This window comes from Balaenoptera ricei, chromosome 10, assembly GCF_028023285.1.
Source record: "Balaenoptera ricei isolate mBalRic1 chromosome 10, mBalRic1.hap2, whole genome shotgun sequence".
NCBI lineage: Eukaryota > Metazoa > Chordata > Mammalia > Artiodactyla > Balaenopteridae > Balaenoptera > Balaenoptera ricei.
Genome location: NC_082648.1, coordinates 52,141,437 through 52,165,329, shown reverse-complemented (window position 1 = coordinate 52,165,329; position 23,893 = coordinate 52,141,437). Strand labels below are relative to the sequence as shown.

The following is a 23,893-nucleotide window of genomic DNA, read 5'->3' as shown; positions in this document are numbered from 1 at the left end:
TATAACACTAGGCAATGGAATCAGGCAGACAACTGATATTAAGGTCTAGCACAGGGCTCTTGCATAGACTAAGTGTTATTTGATACCCCAAACTGTTAAAAGATTAGAACATTATTGAAGCAAGCATTTTTAGCCTAACTAAATCTCCACTTCTTTTCCAGGTTCTTAAGATGCCTAAAAATTACAGGTATTTGAATATACCATTATCGAAACCATTTCCTCTAAGATCAGTAAGAAGGCAAGGTTGCCCACTCTCGCCACTATTATTCAACATAGTTTTGGAAGTTTTAGCCACAGCAAACAGAAAAGACAAAGAAATAAAAGGAATCCAAATTGGAAAAGAGGAAGTAAAACTGTCACTATTTGAAGATGACATGAGACTATACATAGAGAGTCCTAAAGATGCTAACAGAAAACTACTAGAGCTAATCAGTGAATTTGGTAAGGTAGCAGGATACAAAATTAATGCACAGAAATCTCTTGCATTCCTATACACTAATGATGAAAAATCTGAAACAGAAATTAAGGAAACACTCCCGTTTACCACTGCAACAAAAAAATTAAAATACCTAGGGATAAACCTATCTAAGGAGGCAAAAGACCTGTATGCAGAAAACTAAAAGACACTGATGAAAGAAATTAAAGACGATACAAACAGATGGAGAGATATACCATGTTCTTGGATTGGAAGAATCAACATTGTGAAAATGACTATACTATCCAAAGCAAGCTACAGATTCAATGCAATCCCTATCAAACTACCAAGGGCATTTTTCATAGAACTAGAACAAAAAATTTCACAATTTGTATGGAAACACAAAAGACCCTGAATAGCCAAAAGCAATCTTGAGAAAGAAAAACAGAGCTGGAGGAATCAGGCTCCCTGACTTCAGACTATACTACAAAGCTACAGTAATCAAGACAGTATGGGTCTGGCACAAAAACAGCAATACAGATCAATGGAACAGGATAGAAAGCCCAGAGATAAACCCACCCACATATGGTCACCTTATCTTTGATAAAGGAGGCAAAAGTATACAATGGAGAAAAGACAGCCTCTTCAATAAGTGGTGCTGGGAAAACTGGACAGCTACATGTAAAAGAATGAAATTAGAACACTCCCTAACACCATACACAAAAATAAACTCTAAATGGATTAAAGACCTAAATGTAAGGTCAGAAACTATAAAACTCTTGGAGGAAAACACAGGAAGAACACTCTATGACATAAATCACAGCATCTTCCTTTTGACCCACCTCCCAGAGAAATGGAAATAGAAACAAAAATAAACAAATGGGACCTAATGAAACTTAAAAGCTTTTGCACAGCAAAGGAAACCATAAACAAGACGAAAAGACAACCCTCAGAATGGGAGAAAACATTTGCAAATGAAGCAACTGACAGAGGATTAATCTCCAGAATATACAAGTAGCTCATACAGCTCAATATCAAAAAAACAAACAACCCAATCCAAAAATGGGCAGAAGACCTAAATAGACATTTCTCCAAAGAAGATATACAGATGGCCAACAAACACATGAAAAAATGCTCAACATCACTAACCATTAGAGAAATGCAAATCAAAACTACAATGAGGTAGCACCTCACACCAGTCAGAACGAACATCATCAAAAAATCTACAAACAATAAATGCTGGAGAGGGTGTGGAGAAAAGGGAACCCTCTTGCACTCTTGGTGGGAATGTCAATTGATACAGCCACTATGGAGAACAGTATGGAGGTTCCTTAGAAAACTAAAAATGGAACTACCATACAACCCAGCAATCCCACTACTGGGCATATACCCTGAGAAAACCATAATTCAAAAAGAGTCATGTACCACAATATTCATTGCAGCACTATTTACAATAGCCAGGACATGGAAGCAACCTAAGTGTCCATTGACAGGTGAATGGATAAAGAAGATGTGGCACATATATACAATGGAATATTACTCAGCCATAAAAAGAAATGAAATTGAGTTATTTGTAGTGAGGTGGATGGTCCTAGAGTCTGCCATACAGAGTGAAGTAAGAAAGAGAAACACAAATTCCGTATGCTAACACATATATATGGAATCTAAAAAAAAAAAAAGGCAGGGGCAGGACAGGAATAAAGATGCAGACATACAGAATGGACTTGAGGACACAGGGAGGGCAAAGGGTAAGCTGGGACAAAGTGAGAGAGTAGCACTGACATATATACACTACCAAATGTAAAATAGGTAGCTAGTGGGAAGCAGCTGCATCGCACAGGGAGATCAGCTCGGTGCTTTGTGACCACCTAGAGGGGTGGGATAGGCAGGGTGGGAATGAGACGCAAGACGGAGGGGATATGGGGATATATGTATACATATAACTGATTCACTTTGTTATTCAGCAGAAACTAACACAACATTGTAAAGCAATTATACTCCAATAAAGATGTTAAAAAAAAAATACCATTATCTTATCATAATATGAATCAAAATGTATAGCCAGTATCAGTTTCTCTTCCAACAGCCAGTAGGAGAAAAATTACAGTGAACATTAAAGAAAGTTCAAGTTGGAAAATTGGGAAATTACTATGTTATTAATCTTTGTAAGCTAATATTCATACCAATATTGTAAAATCAAACAACCTCTCATTTTTCTTTGATAAGAAAAAGTCTTTGAGAATTTTGTTTTTACATGACAAATAATGGTACTTTACACATCCCACACCCTTTCAAGATTCTGAAAAGTTGTACTAATTAGTGTATAAAAATCTCTTATGCAAAACAGCTTATTATCATAGAATTATACTTGAGGCATGAGGACTCAACACTAATCTTTTATAAAAATAACAAATGCAAAGAAATTAATCACTTCCTACCTGCATAGGTTTCGTAAGTGGATCCATTCTAACTAAATAAACTTCCAAGGTACGTTCCTTTTTCATGGGCAATGGAAGTGTCAAGTAACAAAAAGGATCAAATGTTACTGAAATCTTAGCACATTCAGGACAAACTAAAGTTGATTTAAAAAGGCCATGAAATATATCTACTATGATAGAATCATTTCTTTTTAAATGGTTTTCCCAGGCTTCTTCAGCAACTACCTGTAAGGAAAACAGACAAATATTACAAAGAGATACCACGTTATTATAACAATGGTGACAATAATATGGTTAAATTTACCTTATCTGGTCTTCCATCAGCATCTTTTAATTGTATATATGGTTTTTTCCTAATTCTATTCAAATCCTCATGTAGTCCATCTAATAGGAAAGCTAATAGTTCCTGACAGTCTTGTTGCTGGTATCCAGAGAACTGAGGTGCAAAACGTCCTACCTGTGTCTGTAAGAGAAGCAAAACTATAAAATCAGTTCTAGGGACAAGATTGATTTAAAAAATATATAGTCAATTTTCATTATTCACGGATTCCATATTTGTGAATTCACCTACTTCCTAAAATTTATTTGTAACCCTCAAATCAACTTGAGGCACTTTTGCAGTCATTTGCAGATATGATAATTACATATGGATAAATACACGTAAAGAATTACATATCTAGGGGCTTCCCTGGTGGCGCAGTGGTTGAGAATCTGCCTGCCACTGCAGGGGACACGGGTTCGAGCCCTGGTCTGGGAAGATCCCACATGTCACGGAGCAACTGGGCCCGTGAGCCACGATTACTGAGCCTGCGCGTCTGGAGCCTGTGCTCCGCAACAAGAGAGGCCGTGATAGTGAGAAGCCCGCGCACCGCGATGAAGAGTGGTCCCCACTTGCCGCAACTGGAGAGAGCCCTCACACAGAAACGAAGACCCAACACAGCCATGAATAAATAAATAAATTAATTAAAAAAAAAAGAATTACATATCTAAAAATATTTTAATAATGATAACTAACCTGTAAAATAGAAAAGAAATGTTGACCTAAGGAGAGAACATTGAGAAAATATGGTATAGTTTTGTACGAAGGTTTGGGAAACACTAAAGACTTAAAATTCAGTAACATTTCTGGGTCACCTGAAAAAAGTACAATGCTCTCATTTAGTTTGTGTGTAAGGAGAGGATAAATCTCATAGAGCTAAAAAGAATATTCATGTTATATATAATTTTCCTAGTCTTTGCAGTGCTAAGTATTTTTTTGAAGAGACTGAAAAGAAATGTAAAAGAAAAAAGTCAGATATCAAGGACCTATTTACACATAATTGAGAACATCTTGTAAAATGAAACTAATTGGAATCATGGATAAGGGTTGAGAAATGACTTGTCTGAACTAGTTTGTCCTAAGTTTGGAAAGTTAAGGAACATAAATGCAGGACTTCTTTTGATTTGTTTTTTATTTTTTAAGAACTAGTACATAGTTAATAAAATGTTGCCCAGTCCATGTTCTATATGAACATCATTTAAGTTGTATAAAAAACGGTTGAAAACTGCTTATTTTCTTCAAACGTTTAAAATTTCTCATAAATCTCACCCATATAATTAATTAGGAAAACTTTAACAATATAAAGCTAAATTTCAGTTCAATTCTTATTTGAATGACAAACTAAATTACTTGAGATTTTGATTCTAAGAATTAACTACTTCACAAATAAGAAAAAACATAGAAGTTTAAGAATTATATTGAAAATATATTTAATTAATATTTAGTGCTTACTTTGCAGACCAGTTTCATTTCAGTAATTTTTCGAACCAACAATGACTTGCAAAATAGAGTTCTTAGAGTTTAATGACATGCCCAAATTTAGTCTTTACATTTGTATAAAATATTTATGTAGGTTTCTTAGAGATGTGCTGTATTCTAAAACAGTATGCAAATGCTCACTGCTGTCTATAGTCATTTTGAACCATACCAGTGTTTCTCAAACTTTATTTCATTATTTCCTTTACCATCCTCCAGAACTCTTTTTGGACAGTTTAAATTAATCATCTATTATGTGCCCCACCCTGAAAATTTAATACCATATATGCTGTGTATGTATTTATGTGCTGAGTCCCTTTGGAGGGCCACAAACCATTGTAATAGCTATGATTTTTTGCCCTTTTCCCAAAGATTTTTGTCCTCTTGGGTGTGATATAGGCCTTGTTGAAAATGTATTTACCATACTAACCTTAAAGGCTCTTGGTGTGACATAGCTAAATTTTCCAGACCACATTTGCTTGATCAATTCAGCATAAGATTTAGCTATTTCACCTCTCATTCCTAAGGGATTGTCAAAATTCAGTTCTTCTTGATACTTATCATTCAGGAAATATTCAGTAAGTGGAGGTGTATTGCTCAAACACTGCAAAGAATAAAATATATTTTCAAGTAAAAGAAACCACACGTTAAACATGTTAAAATGTAGAGAGAAACAAAGTGATAATACACAGAGAAAAATTTACAAAATGACCTCTTGCACTAATAAGTAACTGATCAAATAAACACTCAAATGATGTACTCAACTATTCATTTCCCAAATTTCAAGTCAATTACTTATAGTAAATGAAAACGCTAATATTTGTTGCTGTAAAATCTGCATTAATTTTAACCACAGCAAACTACTGGTTAACTGGGAGAGAAGCTCAGAATTTTCTTTCCTTCTTTTACTTGAGTGGTAGAAATTATGGATTGTCTAATCATCCCAGGCATCTGCAAATTAGCCTGAGTAGGTAAAAACTGAGACAGAGCGCAAGCAAGAAATGAACTTTAAAGAGGTATTTACTGCTTCCATTGTCAGTTCCTTATCATGAAAGAGCAGCCTTCTAAACTTTCCTTTTGGATCAACCATTTTTAGAAGGGAGAGTACAGATCAGCTGAACCTCAGAAAACAAACTTTTGTTATGTGAACTCTGGATAACTGTGTTCTTACTTCTTCTAGCTCTTCTTTAATAACACAACAATCCAACTTTCCTTTATGGCAAGATTAAAATTAAGAATAAGTTAATTCTCCAGCTCTGTTCCATTTTGAATTAAATAATTTAGGATTTAAAATAAAAGAGACGGCGGAGGTACAGTTTTTCCACAATATTTTATCTCAAGATGAAATAATTTTTTAAGTTGATAATACCATAAAATGTGACTTCATTTTGAACCGAATATTACTTTATCAAGTAGATGTCTAGAGCCATTAATTAGAACATGTAATGACTGACACAGACATACGGTCATACAGGTTAACATTTTTTTGGCTGCAGGAGGATATTTGTCTTGGAGTAAAGTGACAAAGTGCCTTAAGTGAAGCTGGTTGCTTGCACGTAAAGTAGTAGAAACCTGTTCTTATGACAGTTCAGACTTATATTAATGGAAATAAAAGTTTTTCAAAGCTTGCTTACCACTCATATGGAATAAGTTAAATAGTTTTGGTAACTATGAAAGGTTCAGCCTGCTGAGTTCATGCTGATAACTTGGATGCTATAAACTATGACTATATGTCATATACTGTTCGGCTAAAACTCCAAAATTAAGCATATTCAATTCTTAAAAATAGATTATGGCGTTATATTTTGTGGTTTCAATTATAAATCAATTTATGTGTACTCATGTAACTATGATATCTATTTTGGAATTTTCTAATAAAAATAATACTATCCAAACTGGTAGTCTGGCCCCTACCTCAAGGTAAAAGGGAGAACTCTTTATAATATCATGGAACTTGTTACTGTATTATTCTTAGGCAATGAAAATAATATCAACAGTTAAAAAATGTTTGAGGTGGGCTATACAGGCTGTACAGTTATTTACATGTCTTTTTCAGCAGTAAAATATTTTATGTGAACAAGAGGTAAGCTACAGTGTAGGAAATAATTAGGGAAGGGATTTTTTTTCTACCTTTCCTCTTAATTCCTTTTATATCTCAAACTTTCATAATCTTACAGGCCTTCTGAGTTTTCTCTTTTCTTTTTGTAATATATGTCATTTTAATTATAAACCCAGCACTGGAGGTCGGGCCAGGCAACCCAGAATATACCATGACTACACAGGGCATAAATGCCATCACTTAGCAGTATCATCTCATTTAGTACAAAAAGGACCAACACTAAATAGTCGATGAGGCAAACTGGAGGTCAGACAGCATTTACAACAATTATCAATTAGTTTTCAAATCCTTATATTTGATCAGCTCAGGGTTATACTAAGAATATAATATTCTACTACTGCGTGTAACAATTATATAAACCTAATGCTTTACCGTTTAAACACTTCAAAAAATCAAGTTGTGCAAACATGAATAATTCTTGAGCTTTGTTTTTACCTAATTATTCATGTTTATCCTTATCTTGCAAAGAGCTTCCAACTATAATTGAAAATCTTTTTAGCTTTCCATAGCATCCAGAGTGATCTTTCTAAAATTTGTCACTAAAATTTATGACTTAATTATGTCACTTCCTTGCTACAAATCCTTTAATAGCAATTTCAGATTAAAATTTCAAATCTTTAGAAGGGTCTGTCTTTTGCCCATCTATTTACATGCCTTGTCAATAAAATACCTTTAAAAAAACCAAAAAACAAAAAAACTTCCATCCCAGCCTTATTTGATTACTTGTGGTTCTTTGACCTCCATGCATTCTCTCACTTTATAAGTTCTCATTACTCTACCTATGTGAAATATACCTTCTTTGCCTTACTAACTTCTACTAAACCATTCAGGTATCCTGTCTAGGAAGGATTCCCAGGTTCCCTTATAGTGCTTCCTCCTATATCTTTCCTTATTGCTTAGTGCTTACTATTACAGCATTTATTTTATAATATACTGTAATTTTAATTTTTAGGTTGTCTGTCTTGCCAAATGGACTGAGACTTCCACGAGAGCAGGAATCATGATATCCTTTAAATTCATGTCTCTAGCACTGAGCACAATGTCCCTTGGCATTTAGCATGTATACAATAAATGCATGCTTAGTTAAAATGTTTTTTGCCTATATTTACTAATGTATTTATCCTCCATTTCTTCTTCTTTTTTTTAACTCTTTTCTTTCAACGTTTGGCACAGAGTACTCAAATTTTGTTGAATGAAATATCACAAAGTGAGGCAAAAATATTTTTGCTTGTAATGAATAATTTCAAAAGTTTCTTCAAGCACTTCTACCTGAATACTAAATCCAAAAAGACAGCACCTATTAAAAACTCCCTGGTCCCCTTTTGTTTGACTTTCATTTAATCTACCATCTGCTTTGTAGTGGGCCTCTACTTGGATTTTTAAAAAGTCAGTGACACAGACCAGTTCTTATTTTCATAGTGACTCATGCCAGTTTGAAACTGATTATAATTCACTGATAACAAACTAAACAACAAAACAGAAATAGTCTTAATAAGTAACTGCCTGTATTTCCTGTCAAGATATCATAACCAATATATTCTGAGATAAACTTTATATTTAAATGTAAACTATTAAATCCTAAATGGTCCCCCAAAGCATCTTATTTGCTGAACATAATGTTTCAAGGAACTCACAACCTTAATTTTTCTAAAAATTTTCTAAAACACAAATACAGAAATTCAATAGCCAGTTTAACTGTTCTAATACATAGATCATAATAGTTTAAAAACTAAACTGATGTTAGACTTTTTTTCCTCATCTTGAAAATACCATAATTTTCTCCTTCACCTTGAATATGTTATTATAGGAGTCACTGTATTCTTGAAATAATATGAAAACCAGTTAAACATTAAAAGTTCTCTTTTGGTATAAATTTCAAGGAACTATTAGAATAGAGCTCAAACAACTAAAATATTTCCTCCAGGTGACATCAGTATTCAATGTCATCATTCTGGTAGAAGAAAAGAAGCCCATTTCTTAAATTTGGTCATAATACAGCTTGATTTTTAATTTATGCAACTCATTATTCAATCTTTTAACATGAGGCTATCTTAGAAACATGAACATCTTTGACAATTACAAGAAAATTGGATACTTGGACTGGCTGCCATTAAATACAATGTTTTAAAGAATAAAGATAACTTTCATTAGTTCAATAATAAAAACTATAACCAGAGTTCTGAAGCATTTCTCTCAAAGATTCTTCTATTATAAAAAACATCACTTTCCTATCTGATTGGGACTGTTTCAAAACAATTCCTTTCTTAAGGCATATATATATTAGAAGTCCTACATATGTAGACATAGGAAATGTCCTTTTTAACTCATGATACTTTACTCCAGTAATGTAATATGGACTAGAAATCATACAACATATGTTGTGCCTATGTGGATATATCTCTTATTCTCAATGCCTCCTGAACTGCAAAAAAAAAAAAAAAAAAAAAAAACCCTCATCCTTAACATACATGGTTTTTCTTAGCAAAAACTGAGAATTAAAAAACCCCCACAAAACCTGAGAATATATATGAATGTATGATAAAAATAAAAAGGATTATATAAACAATATTAGTATGTTATTTTTACAGCTACTTATGAGTTTTGTGACATTCTAATAGTCACATGCCATTTTGAGCTTCACCTCTGTTAATTCATTTGATTTCAACTGCCTGACACTGACAAATGCCAACACTTTCATAGTTTAAGAACCACCTCTTACAAGTCATCACCAAAAAAATGAGGTCCATATATGAAGTAATGTGACTGATCATAAAACACGTATCTCAAGCCACATTTTGTTTGTATTATAATTGTGTCTAGAGTTGGTCCTAAATTGGGTAGAATTCTGTCAAATACCATGTTAAAAATAAAGCAATAATCAGACTGAAGAAAAAGATTCTGTACTAGTAGTTTCAATTCTTGATGCAAAAGAGAAAAAGTAAAAAAGCTACATTAATCAACAGGCAAATGCACTTGTTAACTAGGCAAATTATTTATTTAAATGTTTTTTATGATCCCTAGGCAAGTTAATAGTGTGCAAAACTGACAAGAGCATTTGAAGATCTAAGGATTAAAAAACTAAATTTCACATTTAGTATATGGTAATATGAAATACTAAAATTTCATATTTAGTGTATGGTAGACTTGGCATTCATTAAGTTAGCCTTTGTGATACAGCATCTTCACAGCTGGCTAACTGGAAGGTTGAGGATATAAGCTAGCATGAAAAGATGTTGATCCATGAGGAATGACGAGAATGGTGTATTATGTGCAAGCCAATCGTTTTGTGAGCAAATGTATCTGTTCCTCAAAATGGCTTTGTAGTTCTCTACTTGTGTTCACATACGCATTTAAAATGGAAATTGCAAGTAAGAGTATTCTTGAATGTGAATTTGAATACAGGGTCTTAAGATATATTCCTTAGTTTAACGTATTAAGACTGAGCCTTAGCATGTACTCCTCCCCTTCTTAGAACATTCTTCCCCTGTAAGAAATTCCCACTTATTCTTTAAAACTCATCTCAATATCTCAGCACCTCAAGGAAGAACTAACATTCCTTCTTCTGGACTAATGCTATACCTTAAACTCACTTAGACTGTCCTTATCTTGAGAGCAGAGTCCATGTCTTATTCACCTTTGGAACTTAGCATCTAGCACAATGCCTGGCACATACCGTAATAAAGGTGTGATGAATGAATAAAAACTTATACAGTAAATCAGTCCTTAGAGACTGAGAACAGTGGGAAAACACTTGACTAAGATCTGAATTGTACCCTGTTATATAACTATAACCTATTTAAAGTTCTACAAGTTCAAAAATAAAGTCCAAATAATGCCTAAAGAGGCTTTCCTAATGAGGGAAAAATAACTATTGTGAATACTCCAAAAAATAACTGTCAAGATAAATCCATATAAGTAAAAGATATGTGAAAGAAAAATATTTGGTAATATATTTTCATGAAGACTCTTTTTCCCAAATCAACCTGGAACTAGACACAATTCTTAAAAAAATTCTTCTAAATAATCAAGTATCTCATCCAGTGGACATTCTATATGGCTCAATGTATATAGACCTTTAATCACTGTCACCATGAAGAACGTCTTTAAAAAGAATGCATATACCATTGGACTATTTTATAAAGTATTAATTATCCATGAAAAACTCTCTGGTTATAAATTTCTGCCCTTAACCCAACATCCTAAAATTGCAGTATTATGTGAAGTATGATTCTCTCTCATTACTTAAATTTCATGGAAAGACTACAATGTTTTGTACATAACTTTTCCTTACATACACATGCAAAAATCCTATTCCTCTTACATTACTTTCAAAAAGTTCTTCCATTAAATATGTTCTGATCAGTAAGACTGATGTTTCTCAAGTTCTCTGAAAGAGTGACTCATGTAAGAGTCTCAATTTTGTATTTCACTATAAACTTCTATATAGTTTTTAAAAAATTGATGAATTGAAATAAAGTTCTACTATATAACCAAATCTCAAGTCTATAATCAACATATTTTAGGAAATGAATAATTAATAGCCATCCCAATAACTTGTAATGAATCTGGAATTTCCCCAGTACCTGGAAAATAGTCAAAGTAATCCCCTTCAAAAAGAGAAAGTTGTCTTTTGTAATGCTGAATATGAACCACTCCCTTTCTGTTCAGGTGCTCCAGAAGCCCAATTTTCAAGTGATCATGTATGCTCACTATTTTAGTAAACCGGTAACTAGAACAGGAAAGAAAACAAACTTAATTTTTGATTACCTAAAGCCTTTGAGTTGTGTAACTCATTCTGTAACTGATCAAAATGTAACGCCACTCACAACTCATAAAGTAGCTACACTTTCAAACTGACCAATACTAAAAACCCAATCTAAAATGAGGAAACCATTTTATTTTCTTATGATTTAAAAAATAAAACCTAAAGTAATCCATGGTTAAAGTAATCTTAGAATACCTCCAAATATCTTGTTTTGGATTTTAAGATTAGATGGATAAAGAATTTTCGAATTTGTCATGTTGTTATTTTTCAATTCGTCATGACAAGAGTATAAACGTTCTAAAAAGGTACTGTATAACTCCAAAGCATTTTATTAAAACTGGGATACTGGCTCAAATTCTGTAAAAAAGTAGTGGATAAGACAGAAAACTATGACGTAGACTTTTACAATGAAGAACTACAAATATAAGCCTGCCCCTTCACCACGGAGGTTTGGAAAATGAGATATTTTTAAGACACTTCATGTTTTATTTTTTGTTATTTTTTTTCCCCAGGAAAGGCAAATCTCATTATATTTGAGATCAATTCTGAAGTTTCTCCATATATTTTAGTAAAACAAATACAACTATAGCTCTATTTTGCTTTACATTTCCATTCTCTCTTCAAGCTTTCTTTAAAGAACAAATTTGTGTAAGTAATATATACATGGATATAACTTTCTTTTTATTTATTTAGTTTAAAAAAACTTTGTTTTCTTCCCTCTCCCACCTAGTTAGTGAAGAGAGAACTGCCATACACTTGACTTAAAATATTGAAATTTTACATAAAGTAGTTCTAAAGGCAGTATTTTTGAATTGGACAAAGATGTTCTAACATATTCACGTTTATCATTAATCTGGTCACTATGCTTAGGACATAAAATTAAACTTCATTTAAAGTCCATGCTGTCATCCTTTCTTCAAATTCTATGTAATCTCTCTTCACACACTACTTGAATTTAATTAAGAATTATTATGAAAGCTTGGGAGGTATGAGACTAATGGGAAACCTTTTGGCTAGCAAAGAAATGTCAATGCCTTTCCCCTCCTCATCTATAGGATTGAGGAAGGAAAATTTTGTCAAAAGGACTACCCTGTTACTTGCAGTGAGTAAGTCCTATAACTAGAGATGTCACGATTTAAAAAGCATGATTATATAAAGACCAGTGATTTTTTCATATTAAAAGCTAAAAGTAGAAACTGGATAGAAGATCCACTTGCAATAGAGATAAATTTGAAAGCTTCTGGGATAATGATTAGATCAACAACAATGCTATAAGCTTCAGATAGTTGTATGATGTTTTAAAACTACTAGATTGTAACAGCAATTGTTTAATTTTTTTTTTTTTAAGTAACAGGCTATTTATTGAATGATTTTATGTTTAGATATTCAGTTTATGGGAAGCATGCTCAAGCTAAATGGTTCTAATAACATTAATAAATATTAGTGTAAGTTATATTTATTTTAAAGAACTAAAGCTTATTAGTTCAATTTTAACGTTTAGTAGCTTATTAATTACCCTATTAATAATTCAAAACTGGCTCACAATGAAATGAATGCCAATATTTTAAGCAAGCAAGATAGTGAAAGGTTTTAAGAAAAAACAAGTGTTTTATAGTTTTGTTCAGTCCCCTGCACATAATATTCAGTGAAGAAACATTTTTGAATAAATTAGTATTAAGAATTATGTGATTTGTTCATCTTTTAGTTATCCTGCTAAGGCATAAAGAAAGGGACAGCAGAATTTTTTAAAAAAGTTTAACTGACTTACTACATTCTTTAAAAGAACTACCAAGTCATATATTTCTCTGTATCGTTTCATTACACTAGGCCCATAATTGACAATATTAATATTTCAGCTGAGTTGAAACAGAAATTTAAGGACTATGTGATAACATAACTATGAAGGTTTCTAACTATTTTCATAATAAAAGAGAACTTCAAATTTGATTAATCACTCAACAAATATTAAGAACAGAAGACCATTATGTTAAGAGACTAGAAATACAGAAATACTGTTCTAAAATGATGTTTTCATGCCATTCACTGTGAAATCATTCAAGAAACAATTTGCAGAGTAGTAGGGTATGTTCTGCCAAGCTGTGATTAACATGGCAGCCCAATTCAAGTGCTATCAGACTGGTTACATCGGCAGAACATAAGCTGTAGTGTTTATTAGACTTTATATAAATTGGTAGGTCTTTGCAAGAAGTAAATATATATATTACAAGCTATAATTCTTTTAACAATTATTGTGCTCTTTGACATTTAGACAGCTCCAGAAATATCATTAATCTGGTACAGGTCAAGTACTAAATATTTCAGGTAAATTTTCTTAATACAGTGCTTCTCAAATCATCTATGTGGAAGGACTAGTATCTTTTTAAATTTTCAAACTGTCACAGACTGATACTTCTATAAAGTTTTTTAGAAAATAAAAATGAACCACTAGAAAAATGAAATAAGAAATAACATACAGAAAAGACCCATTTTAAAATTATTAGATTTAATAGATATGAAACTAACCTAACTGCTATAAAAGTTCTGGATCACTCACTTACACTTAATTTCTATAGTTATTTTATTGTTGACCAGCACTGTCTCATCCAAACACTGTGAGAAACACTGTTCTAATGTAGTTACTATTATGTGGCATTATACCAAACATTGGGGATATAAAAGAAAACCAAAGATAGCCTCTAATTTCATGATTCTTACTGTGTAGTAGGTATTTGTCCAGAAGAGATAGAGGAAAAGGGGTGTGTGTGTGTTTGTATGTGTGTGCGCATGCACGCATGTGTGTGTGTGAAAGTCAACTAGGGAAGAGGTAACATTATATATAAAGAGATTTGAAACTTAATGAATTCCAAGAACCTTTAGTTTTAGTTAAAGAGCTAGGTAGGGTCCGGTTTGGATTTCATCCTTTAGGTGATAGGAAATGAGGTTTAAAAAAAATTAATTAATTAATTAATTAATTTTTGTCTGCGTTGGGTCTTCGTTGCTGTGTGGGCTTTCCCCAGTGGCGGTGAAGGGGCTCCAGGCAAGCAGGCTTCAGGAGTTGTGGCTCGCGGGCTCTAGAGTGCAGGCTCAGTAGTTGTGGTGCACGGGCTTAGCTGCTCCGCGGCATGTGGGATCTTCCCGGACCAGGGCTTGAACCCGTGTCCCCTGCATTGGCAGGCGGATTCTTAACCACTGCACCACCAGGGGAGTCCCGGAAATGAGTTTTAAGCAAGGAGGTATTTGCTTTTAAAAACTGACTCTGGGAGCAGTGTACTAAATGGATTAGAAGAGGATAAATGATGGAACAAAGAGATGAGTTAGATGTATTTTTCAACAGTTCACTTAAATGATGCTCAAGTATTAAAATACTGTACTGACAGGAAAGGAAAAGATAGATACAAGTGACATTTAAGAGGTAGTAGAATGAATAGAACTTGTGGTAAGTCTCAGGTTTTGACTTGGGTTAATTAATGATTGCACCTATAAGGGAGTATAATAAATAAAAGCATCGGGCTTCTAGGAAATATGTTTAGTCATAGACATGCTGAGTTTGAGTTATCTGTAATATTGTTTAGGCAGAAATGTCCATCTAATAGTTATATTTTGGAGGGAAACTCAGGAGGGAGAAGTATGGTGGAGATAGATCTGGGATTTGTCACTTTTAAGCAGATGTCAACTTCTCAAAGGTAAAGGGGCTACAAAGAGCCTAGGAAACAGGGAGTCAAGAATGACCTTACCAAAAACAATTTCTATGGGGTGGTATGATGGTCACAGTGATGATATAACAGCAGTTGATACTTACACATTGCTTGTTATGTGCCAAGCACTTCTTAAGCATGTTATCTTCATTTAACAGATAAACTAAAAAGTTTCTTACCCAAGGTCACACAATTTACAAGTAACAGAACTAGGATTTGAATACAAGCAGTCAAGTTGCAAAATCTAAGCTTTAACTACTATGCTAAGCTGCAGACATGAGGGCTACTGAATGGGACATGAGAAAGTAGGGAGAAAGGACAGACCACCCTTTTCAAGGTCAAGGGTCCTCCTCACTCCATCTCCCTCCCACCCCATTAAAAAAAAAAAGAGTTGACCATGTATATATGTGGAAAGGAAGACAGTGAAGAGGTGAGGTCAAAGATATAGAACAAAGAAGAGACAATTAATGGAACAAGTCTCAGGAAAGGTAAGAGAGGTCTCAGGAAGACAGTGGCATAATTATGATGATATAGATACTTTTGGTATGGTATTCAATGAATGTAAGAGGAATCATAAAGTATATTATATCTTGCTATTAAGAATTGCCTTACAAACAGTTAGTAATATTTTGGTCAAGAACTTGTTTTTAATTTCTTTTAAAAACAGTTACTGAAAGCTTTCTCTTGGGCAAGGTATATAATGCTTAGAAAAGCCCTGGGCAATTACTGAAGAATTACACAAAATACCTTAATCATATACCAAAACTATTTAAAAATATATGTATTCATTCATATATGCATAATAAATATGTATGTGTGTATGTATATTGGCGTGTGTGTGTCAGTCAATGATTCAGTTTATATTCAAAACAAAATCTCTCTAAATAGGACTTCCCTGGTGGCACAGTGGTTAAGAATCTGCCTGCCAATGCAGGGGACATGGGTTCGAGCCCTAATCTGGGGAGATCCCACATGCCGTGGAGCAACTAAGCCCGTGCGCCACAACTACTGAGTCCGTGTGCTGCAACTACAGAAGCCTGCGCACCTAGAGCCCACGCTCCGCAACAACAGAAGCCACGGCAATGAGAAGCCCGCGCATCGCAACGAAGAGTAGCCCCCACCTTGCCGCAACTAGAGGAGGCCTGCGCACAGCAATGAAGACCTAAAGCAGCCAAAAATAAATAAATAAGTAAATTTATATATTAAAAAAATCTAAATGAAGACATATTTTTAATTATACATGGGACTTGATTATAAAGCAAAGAGTGATTTTTCCAGTAAACACTTCAAATTAAAATGAACATCATTTTTGACTTAGTTACTTTAGGAGACTATATGTTTGTTTCATTGATATTGTCACTGCTCAAAATATTTAGGTACTTCTCTTTTTAGAGTTGGCAGACGTATGAAAAAGCATTGCTGTCTAGCACCCAGGAGGTGTCAGTATGTGTTTATTGAGTGAATGAACAATGTGGTTTTTACTGTGATAAAATACGATTTCTTTTTTTTTTTTTTAATATCTTTATTGGAGTATAATTGCTTTACAATGGTGTGTTAGTTTTTGCTTTATAACAAAGTGAATCAGCTACACACATATATATATCTCCATATCTCTTCCCTCTTGCGTCTCCCTCCCTCCTACCCTCCCTATCCCACCCCTCTCTCTAGGTGATCACAAAGCACTGAGCTGATCTCCCTGTGCTGTGTGGCTGCTTCCCACTAGCTATCGGTTTTACATTTGGGAGTGTATATAGGACCATCCACCTCACTACAAATAACTCAATTTCGTTTCTTTATATGGCTGCGAAATATTCCATTGCATATATGTACCACATCTTCTTTATCCATTCATCTGTTGATGGACACTTAGGTTGCTTCCATGTCCTGGTTATTGTAAATAGTGCTAGAATGAACACTGTGGTACAGGACTCTTTTTGAATTATGGTTTTCTCAGGGTATATGCCCAGCAGTGGGATTACTGGGTCACATGGTAGTTCTATTTTTAGTTTTTTAAGGAACCTCCATACTGTTCTCCATAGTGGCTGTATCAATTTACATTCCCACCAAGAGTGCAAGAGGGTTCCCTTTTCTCCACACCCTCTCCAGCATTTATTGTTTGTAGATTTTTTGATGATGGCCATTCTGACCGGTGTGAGGTGATAACTCACTGTAGTTTTGATTTGTATTTCTCTAATGATTAATGATGTTGAGCATCCTTTCATGTGTTTGTTGGCAATCTGTATATCTTCTTTGGAGAAATGTCTATTTAGGTCTTCTGCCCATTTTTGGATTGGGTTGTTTGGTTTTTTGATATTGAGCTGCATGAGATTCATCCTTTGTCAGTTGCTTCAATTGCAAATATTCTCTCCCATTCTGAGGGTTGTATTTTCATCTTGTTTATGGTTTCCTTTGCTGTGCAGAAGCTTTTAAGTTTCATTAGGTCCCATTTGTTTATTTTTGTTTTTATTTCCATTTCTCTAGGAGTGGGTCAAAAAGGATCTTGCTGTGATTTATGTCATAGAGTGTTCTGCCTATGTTTTCCTCTAAGAGTTTTATAGTGTCTGGCCTTATATTTAGGTCTTTAATCCATTTTGAGTTTATTTTTGTGTATGGTGTTAGGGAGTGTTCTAATTTCATTCTTTTACATGTAGCTGTCCCGTTTTCCCAGCACCACTTATTGAAGAGACTGCCTTTTCTCCACTGTGTATTCTTGCCTCCTTTATCAAAAATAAGGTGACCATATGTGCGTGGGTTTATCTCTGGGCTTTCTATCCTGTTCCATTGATCTATATTTCTGTTTTTGTGCCAGACCCAAACTGTCTTGATTACTGTAGCTTTGTAGTACAGTCTGACATCAGGGAGCCTGATTCCTCCAGCTCCAGTTTTCTTTCTCAAGATTGCTTTGGCTATTCACGGTCTTTTGTGTTTCCATACAAATTGTGAAATTTTTTGTTCTACTTCTGTGAAAAATGCCCTTGGTAGTTTGATAGGGATTGCACTGAATCTGTAGATTGCTTTGGGTAGTATAGTCATTTTCACAATGTTGATTCTTCCCATCCAAGAACATGGTATATCTCTCCATCTGTTTGTATCATCTTTAATTTGTTTCATCAGTGTCTTATAGTTTTCTGCATACAGGTCTTTTGTCTCCGTAGGTAGGTTTATTCCTAGGTATTTTATTCTTTTTGTTGCAATGGTAAATGGGAGTGTTTCCTTAACTTCACTTTCACATTTTTCATCATTAGTGTATAGGAATGCAAGAGATTTCTGTGCATTAATTTTGTATCCTGCTACTTTACCAAATTCATTGATTAGCTCTAGTAGTTTTCTGGTAGCATCTTTAGGATTCTCTATGTATAGTATCATGTCATCTGCAAACAGTGACAGCTTTACTTCTTTTCCGATTTGTATTCCTTTTCTTTCTTTTTCTTCTCTGATTGCTGTGGCTAACATTTCCAAAACAATGTTGAATCATAGTGGCAAGAGTGGGCAACCTTGTCTTGTTCCTGATCTTAGTGGAAATGGTTTCAGTTTTTCACCATTGAGGGCGATGTTGGCTGTGGGTTTGTCATATATGGCCTGTATTATGTTGAGGTAAGTTCCCTCTATGCCTATTTTCTGGAGGGTTTTCATCATAAATGGGTGTTGAATTTTGTTGAAAGCTTTCTCTGCATCTATTGAGATGATCGTATGTTTTTTCTCCTTCAATTTGTTAATATGGTGTATCACATTGATTGATTTGCGTATACTGAAGAATCCTTGCATTCCTGGGATAAACCCCACTTGATCATGGTGTATGACCCTTTTAATGTGCTGTTGGATTCTGTTTGCTAGTATTTTGTTGAGGATTTTTGCATCTATGTTCATCAGTGATATTGGCCTGTAGTTTTCTTTCTTTGTGACATCTTTGTCTGGTTTTGGTATCAGGGTGATGGTGGCTTCATAAAATGAGTTTGGGAGTGTTCCTCCCTCTGATGTAGGGATTTTTGTGGTGGAAAAATGTGGTAACAAGCAGGAGCTATAATGTTATAGTTGTACCTCTGGTAAGTCACTGCTATTTTTATGACCAGATGAACCAAACGTAAGTCATAATGAATAATATACTCAGTCAAATGAAATCAAGACCCAACTCGAGGGTCACCTCCTTGGTGAAGCCTCACTTATTTCCCAATGGCTCTCTTTTCTTTGCTTTCAAAACATTTGGCTGATCATGCTTTCTATCATATCACATATTACATCTTATTTATTTATATGGCTATCTCATTCACTACAGCACGACATTCGAGAGGATAGGCACAGTCTTGTTCAACTCTGTACCACCAGTGTCTATAACAACGCTTGGCACAGAGTAGGTCTCAATGGAAGTTTACTGGATTAGCTCAATAATAAAATTAGTCTAGTTGCTCTTAATTCCTTTGACCTTTTCTCTCTACATCCCTAGATGAACCCAATCATTTTATTGTATGAACCCATCTATTTTATGCACCATGTAGCTAAACACTGTTAGAGAAACTCTCAAGTGAATAAATTTATACCATTCTAAATTGATGGTCTCCAATCCTAAATGAGATCTCAACATTGCTGAGCAATATTCTTCTTTCATTCTTAGCTTATGATCTGGTCTCATACTTTTAGGATAATGGACGTCATTACAAAATCTAGAAACTACTTGCGTCCATAATCCATTTCTTTTTTTCCTGTTGCAACAGTAGTGTCTTTCCTCCATTCAAATGTTATATTCAAATGTTATATTGTAAGGCTTAGTCCTGGGATCTCTTTTTCACAGGTGGCCTCACTTCACAGATGCAATCATTTCCCTGATTTTAAATACCATCTACAGTCATATTTTTATTTCCAACCTAGGCCTCTGGTCTATATTCCATACTAGAATATCCAACTGCCTATGATATATCCACTTGGATGTTTCATTGGCATGACAAACTGAACATGCCTAAAATTAACTCATAATCTTCTCCTTACCCCAAACCTACTTCTTCTGTGTCTCTCCTCCCACTGTTACCATTATGTTAACATTATGATGTACAAGCCAAAAACCAGACACACACTTGTGATTTCCTTCACTTTTCATTAATTTGAATGCCTTCTACAATACATGCCAGACACTGTTTGAGGTAATGGGGCTATGGCAGTGACTAAAACAAAACCCCTGTGCTCATGGAGCATGAGTTGGGAGTAGAGGGAGGCAAACAGATAAACAAAAAACTCAAATATATATATATATAGCATATATCAGGTGGTCATGGAATGGGAGAGGGCAGTTACCATTGTATACAGTGAGTAGGGAAGGATCTGACTGATAATAGAGACCTAAAGGAAGTGAGAAAGTAAGGATATAAACATTTGGAGAAAGAACATTCCAAGTATAGGAAATTATAAGTTCAGAGACCCCAAGGCAGGAACATTCGTGCAATATGTGAGGGGGCTCCTGAGGATGGAGCAGAGTGAGCATGGAGGAAAGTGGTAGAAAATAAGATAGAAGCCAGATCATACACGGCCTTATATTCTCTTTTAAGAACTCTAGCTTCTGTTGAGTGAAATGAGAAGGCATTTAGTGATATGGACAAAGGGTAACAGGAAATGCCTTAAGTTTAAAAACATCGCTCCGGCTGTTCTTGTGAGGACAGACCATAGGAGTTAAGGGTATAAGCAGAGAAATCAGCTAGAAGATAATTGCAATAAACCAGATGAGATGATAGCAGCCTGGAACCTTCAATGCCTTTTAATACATTACAATCCATATTCCCCCTACATGATCTGGCTTTTGCTTATTTCTCTGAACTCATTTTATCCCACCCCCATTTAAATATTATCCCACAGGTTACTTATCTTTGGTTTCTCAAACTTGCCCACCTTAGGGGCTTTGCACATGCTGTTGCTCCATCTGACTTCAACTCTCACCTGCCTAACACCTGTTCTTTGGTCATAGCTCAAAGGTTACTTCTGGGGAATATGGTATCCAGTATAAATTAGGTGCTCTCCCAGCTCTTGTTATACTCAGAGCACTCTCCATGATTTTTTCTTTTCATGATGCTTAAAATATTCACAATTTATTTAATGTTTATCTCCCCTACTAGACTACGATCCATGGAAATAGTACTGGTTTTGCTCACCATGGTATAGTTACTGCCTATCAGAGTGAAAGGCACTTAGTGGGCCCTTGATGAATATTTGCTGAGTAAATGAATGGATGACTTGTCAAGTATATTTATTATTTGAAAAAAATTATCCAGCTTGATCACCTATAATATTCTGCAGATAATGCTCTGAATAACATCAGGTTTTTGAAAAATCAACTTTGTCATCAAAGGAAGAGAAATATCCATCAGTGAAATTCAGGAGAATGAAAGCAATTCCAAAAGGAGTTCTTAAACTATTTCGAACACACCATCAAATGAGTAAGTGTGTACATAACCTCCCAGGGAAACCGTTTGAATCATGCAAAGTGAAAACACTAATGAAGTTGATCATTGGTAACATGCATCACCACAAACTATTTTTACTCACAAACTAAAATAGAAAGATGATCTTAAGTGTGATATTAGAAGAAAAAAATCTAACAGACGAGGGCCTTTTAGTAATTAAAACAGCATAGCTGCAACTGACCAGAATTTAAATGTATACGTCAGAACAAATAGGCGAAAGACAACAAACAAGGCTTTAAGAGAAATTTAGCATGGCTTTCTCCTTTGAAAGGCTCTATCAGTCCAATATCTTATATTTTCTAGCGACACTATTCAATAATACCAATTTATAAAATTTAGAACATAACCCTGATATACTTAAGAATATTCCAATCATAATGTGTTGAATGATATGCATACCTTTATTAAAGGAAGAAAATGTATTTTAGAAAAGATTTTGACATCAAGAAAATGAACTGTTTTTGAATTTTAGGTAACAGAAGTAAATCTGGAACCGCTTTTTCTTTTCTTTTGTTTTTTTAGAGGGGGCAAATTTGTAGTTACAAATTTATATATTATAAATTATATATAAATATATATAAATTATTATAGATTAAAGATTGACATTTCTCATGTTTTCAATTACAAATACTTTGAGTAGTTATTAAAATCAATACAAGATACTTCAGTCTGATTATATTAAAAACTGCTGCCATAAATGTTAGCACTGCAAGTAATTCTACCTAATGAATATAATGTAAAACAATTCTGTATTAAAATCAGATGTAATTATTTACAACTCCTTGAAATAAGCCTTTCCCCTGTACCCTGTACTCTTGTCATTTCCTATTATAGAATTAGGGACTGACAAAACATTAGAAAGTTTATATTAACAGAAATAGAAGCATTAATCCTAGAGAAATTTGTATACTAATTTGGAAGAATGTGAAGAACAGACAAGTAAGACTGTTGGTTAAGAAAGGCATATTTTCATGACTAGAAATCATTTTAGCCAAGTTACACAGGTACAAGGCATTCTTTCAGAGATACCATTTCTGCTCCAGTTATGAAAACTAAATACTTACAGAACTTTGCTACATATACTCTTTCCACAAATAAGCTGCCTGAGAATTCAGGTTCTCTTTTCCCAGTCCCCTTTCTTTTTCTAAAGGGAAGGGATACTTCTCCCTTTCCCTGCAAACAAGGGAGAAGTAGAAACATTGGTATCTGTGATGGGAAAGTGAATGGTTCTAATACAAGTAAGGCTGTTTCCATTTCTTTACCTTTATCAAATTGGAAAGATCGGATTGAGTTGTCATTTGATAGATAATTAAACATATTTTTGATGCTAGTTTGCCATGTAATTTTTGGCACATAGTATGGAAGGAACTCAAATAATTGAGTTTAATTGCTTGGATAGATAAAAATCTGCCCTAGGAATATTATTTGAATTTTTAATCAGCCACATTCTCAGTTTACCGGAAGTCATCATTTTCTTTAAAATCCTAAACTGTTTTTTAAAATTCTATGTCTTAGGGATTAGGTGTTTCTTTTTGTGATTGAAACTATGTTCATTTATTCAGCTGTAAGTTTGGTTAATCTGAATAAAATTACAAAGCTTCATGTTAAAGTGAGTTTCCAAGAATTTGTTCCAATAAATGCAAAACAAGAGTCTCAGGTAAGTGTAGAAAAGCATTACACTTAGTCACATTCAAAGCTATAAAGTACTAGAACACAGAAATAATAGCTTTAGTAATGACTTTTTCACTGTTTTACATTATAATGAGAATCTAGTTTCCTAAAAGAATATTATTTCTGTGTAGTATTACTCATTCTCTTTAAGTAAGTCTTATAAAAAAACTTTCAACTTTCTATATTCTTCTAAATTTACAGAAAGATTTTTTCCCTAACCCAAAAGATCACAGGAAGAAGCTGACCTTAAAAGTGCCTGGAATTTCAACTGACTGCATTGTATGACAGGGATAATGAACAGGTCCTTGATTACTATCAGTTTTTTCAGTGACTTCCTAGAGTCTATTTAAGGAGCCCTGTTACTTCCAAGTAAAGAGTTTGAAAACAACTATCTCACGCCATGCAGCTTTCCAGTGGAAAAGACCATATCACTCCCCTGCTTCAAATCCATCTGAAGAGTTGCTTCTTTCAGGAGGCCAATCATGAGCCTCCTAGGCCTTGACAATGAAAAAGACAAGCGTTGGAGTGCTCCTGAAATCTACTAATCAACTA

General features: G+C 34.1%; 1 protein-coding gene across 6 annotated transcripts in view; it reads right to left on the bottom strand.

The window, feature by feature from the left end:
- USP15 (ubiquitin specific peptidase 15) overlaps positions 1 to 23,893 on the bottom strand; it is a 119,674-nt gene that overhangs the window by 18,598 nt on the left and 77,183 nt on the right. For 4 of the 6 annotated variants that reach the window (XM_059936385.1, XM_059936382.1, XM_059936383.1 and 1 more), the window contains 3 exons: positions 5,079 to 5,252; positions 3,158 to 3,316; positions 2,854 to 3,078 (listed from right to left, as the gene is read on the bottom strand). In XM_059936385.1, coding sequence (XP_059792368.1) covers positions 2,854 to 3,078; positions 3,158 to 3,316; positions 5,079 to 5,252 — 558 coding nt within the window. Of the gene's footprint in view, positions 1 to 2,853; positions 3,079 to 3,157; positions 3,317 to 5,078; positions 5,253 to 11,350; positions 11,497 to 23,893 lie in introns of those variants that run through there. The other 2 variants (XM_059936386.1, XR_009505414.1) reach the window with 2 other exon arrangements.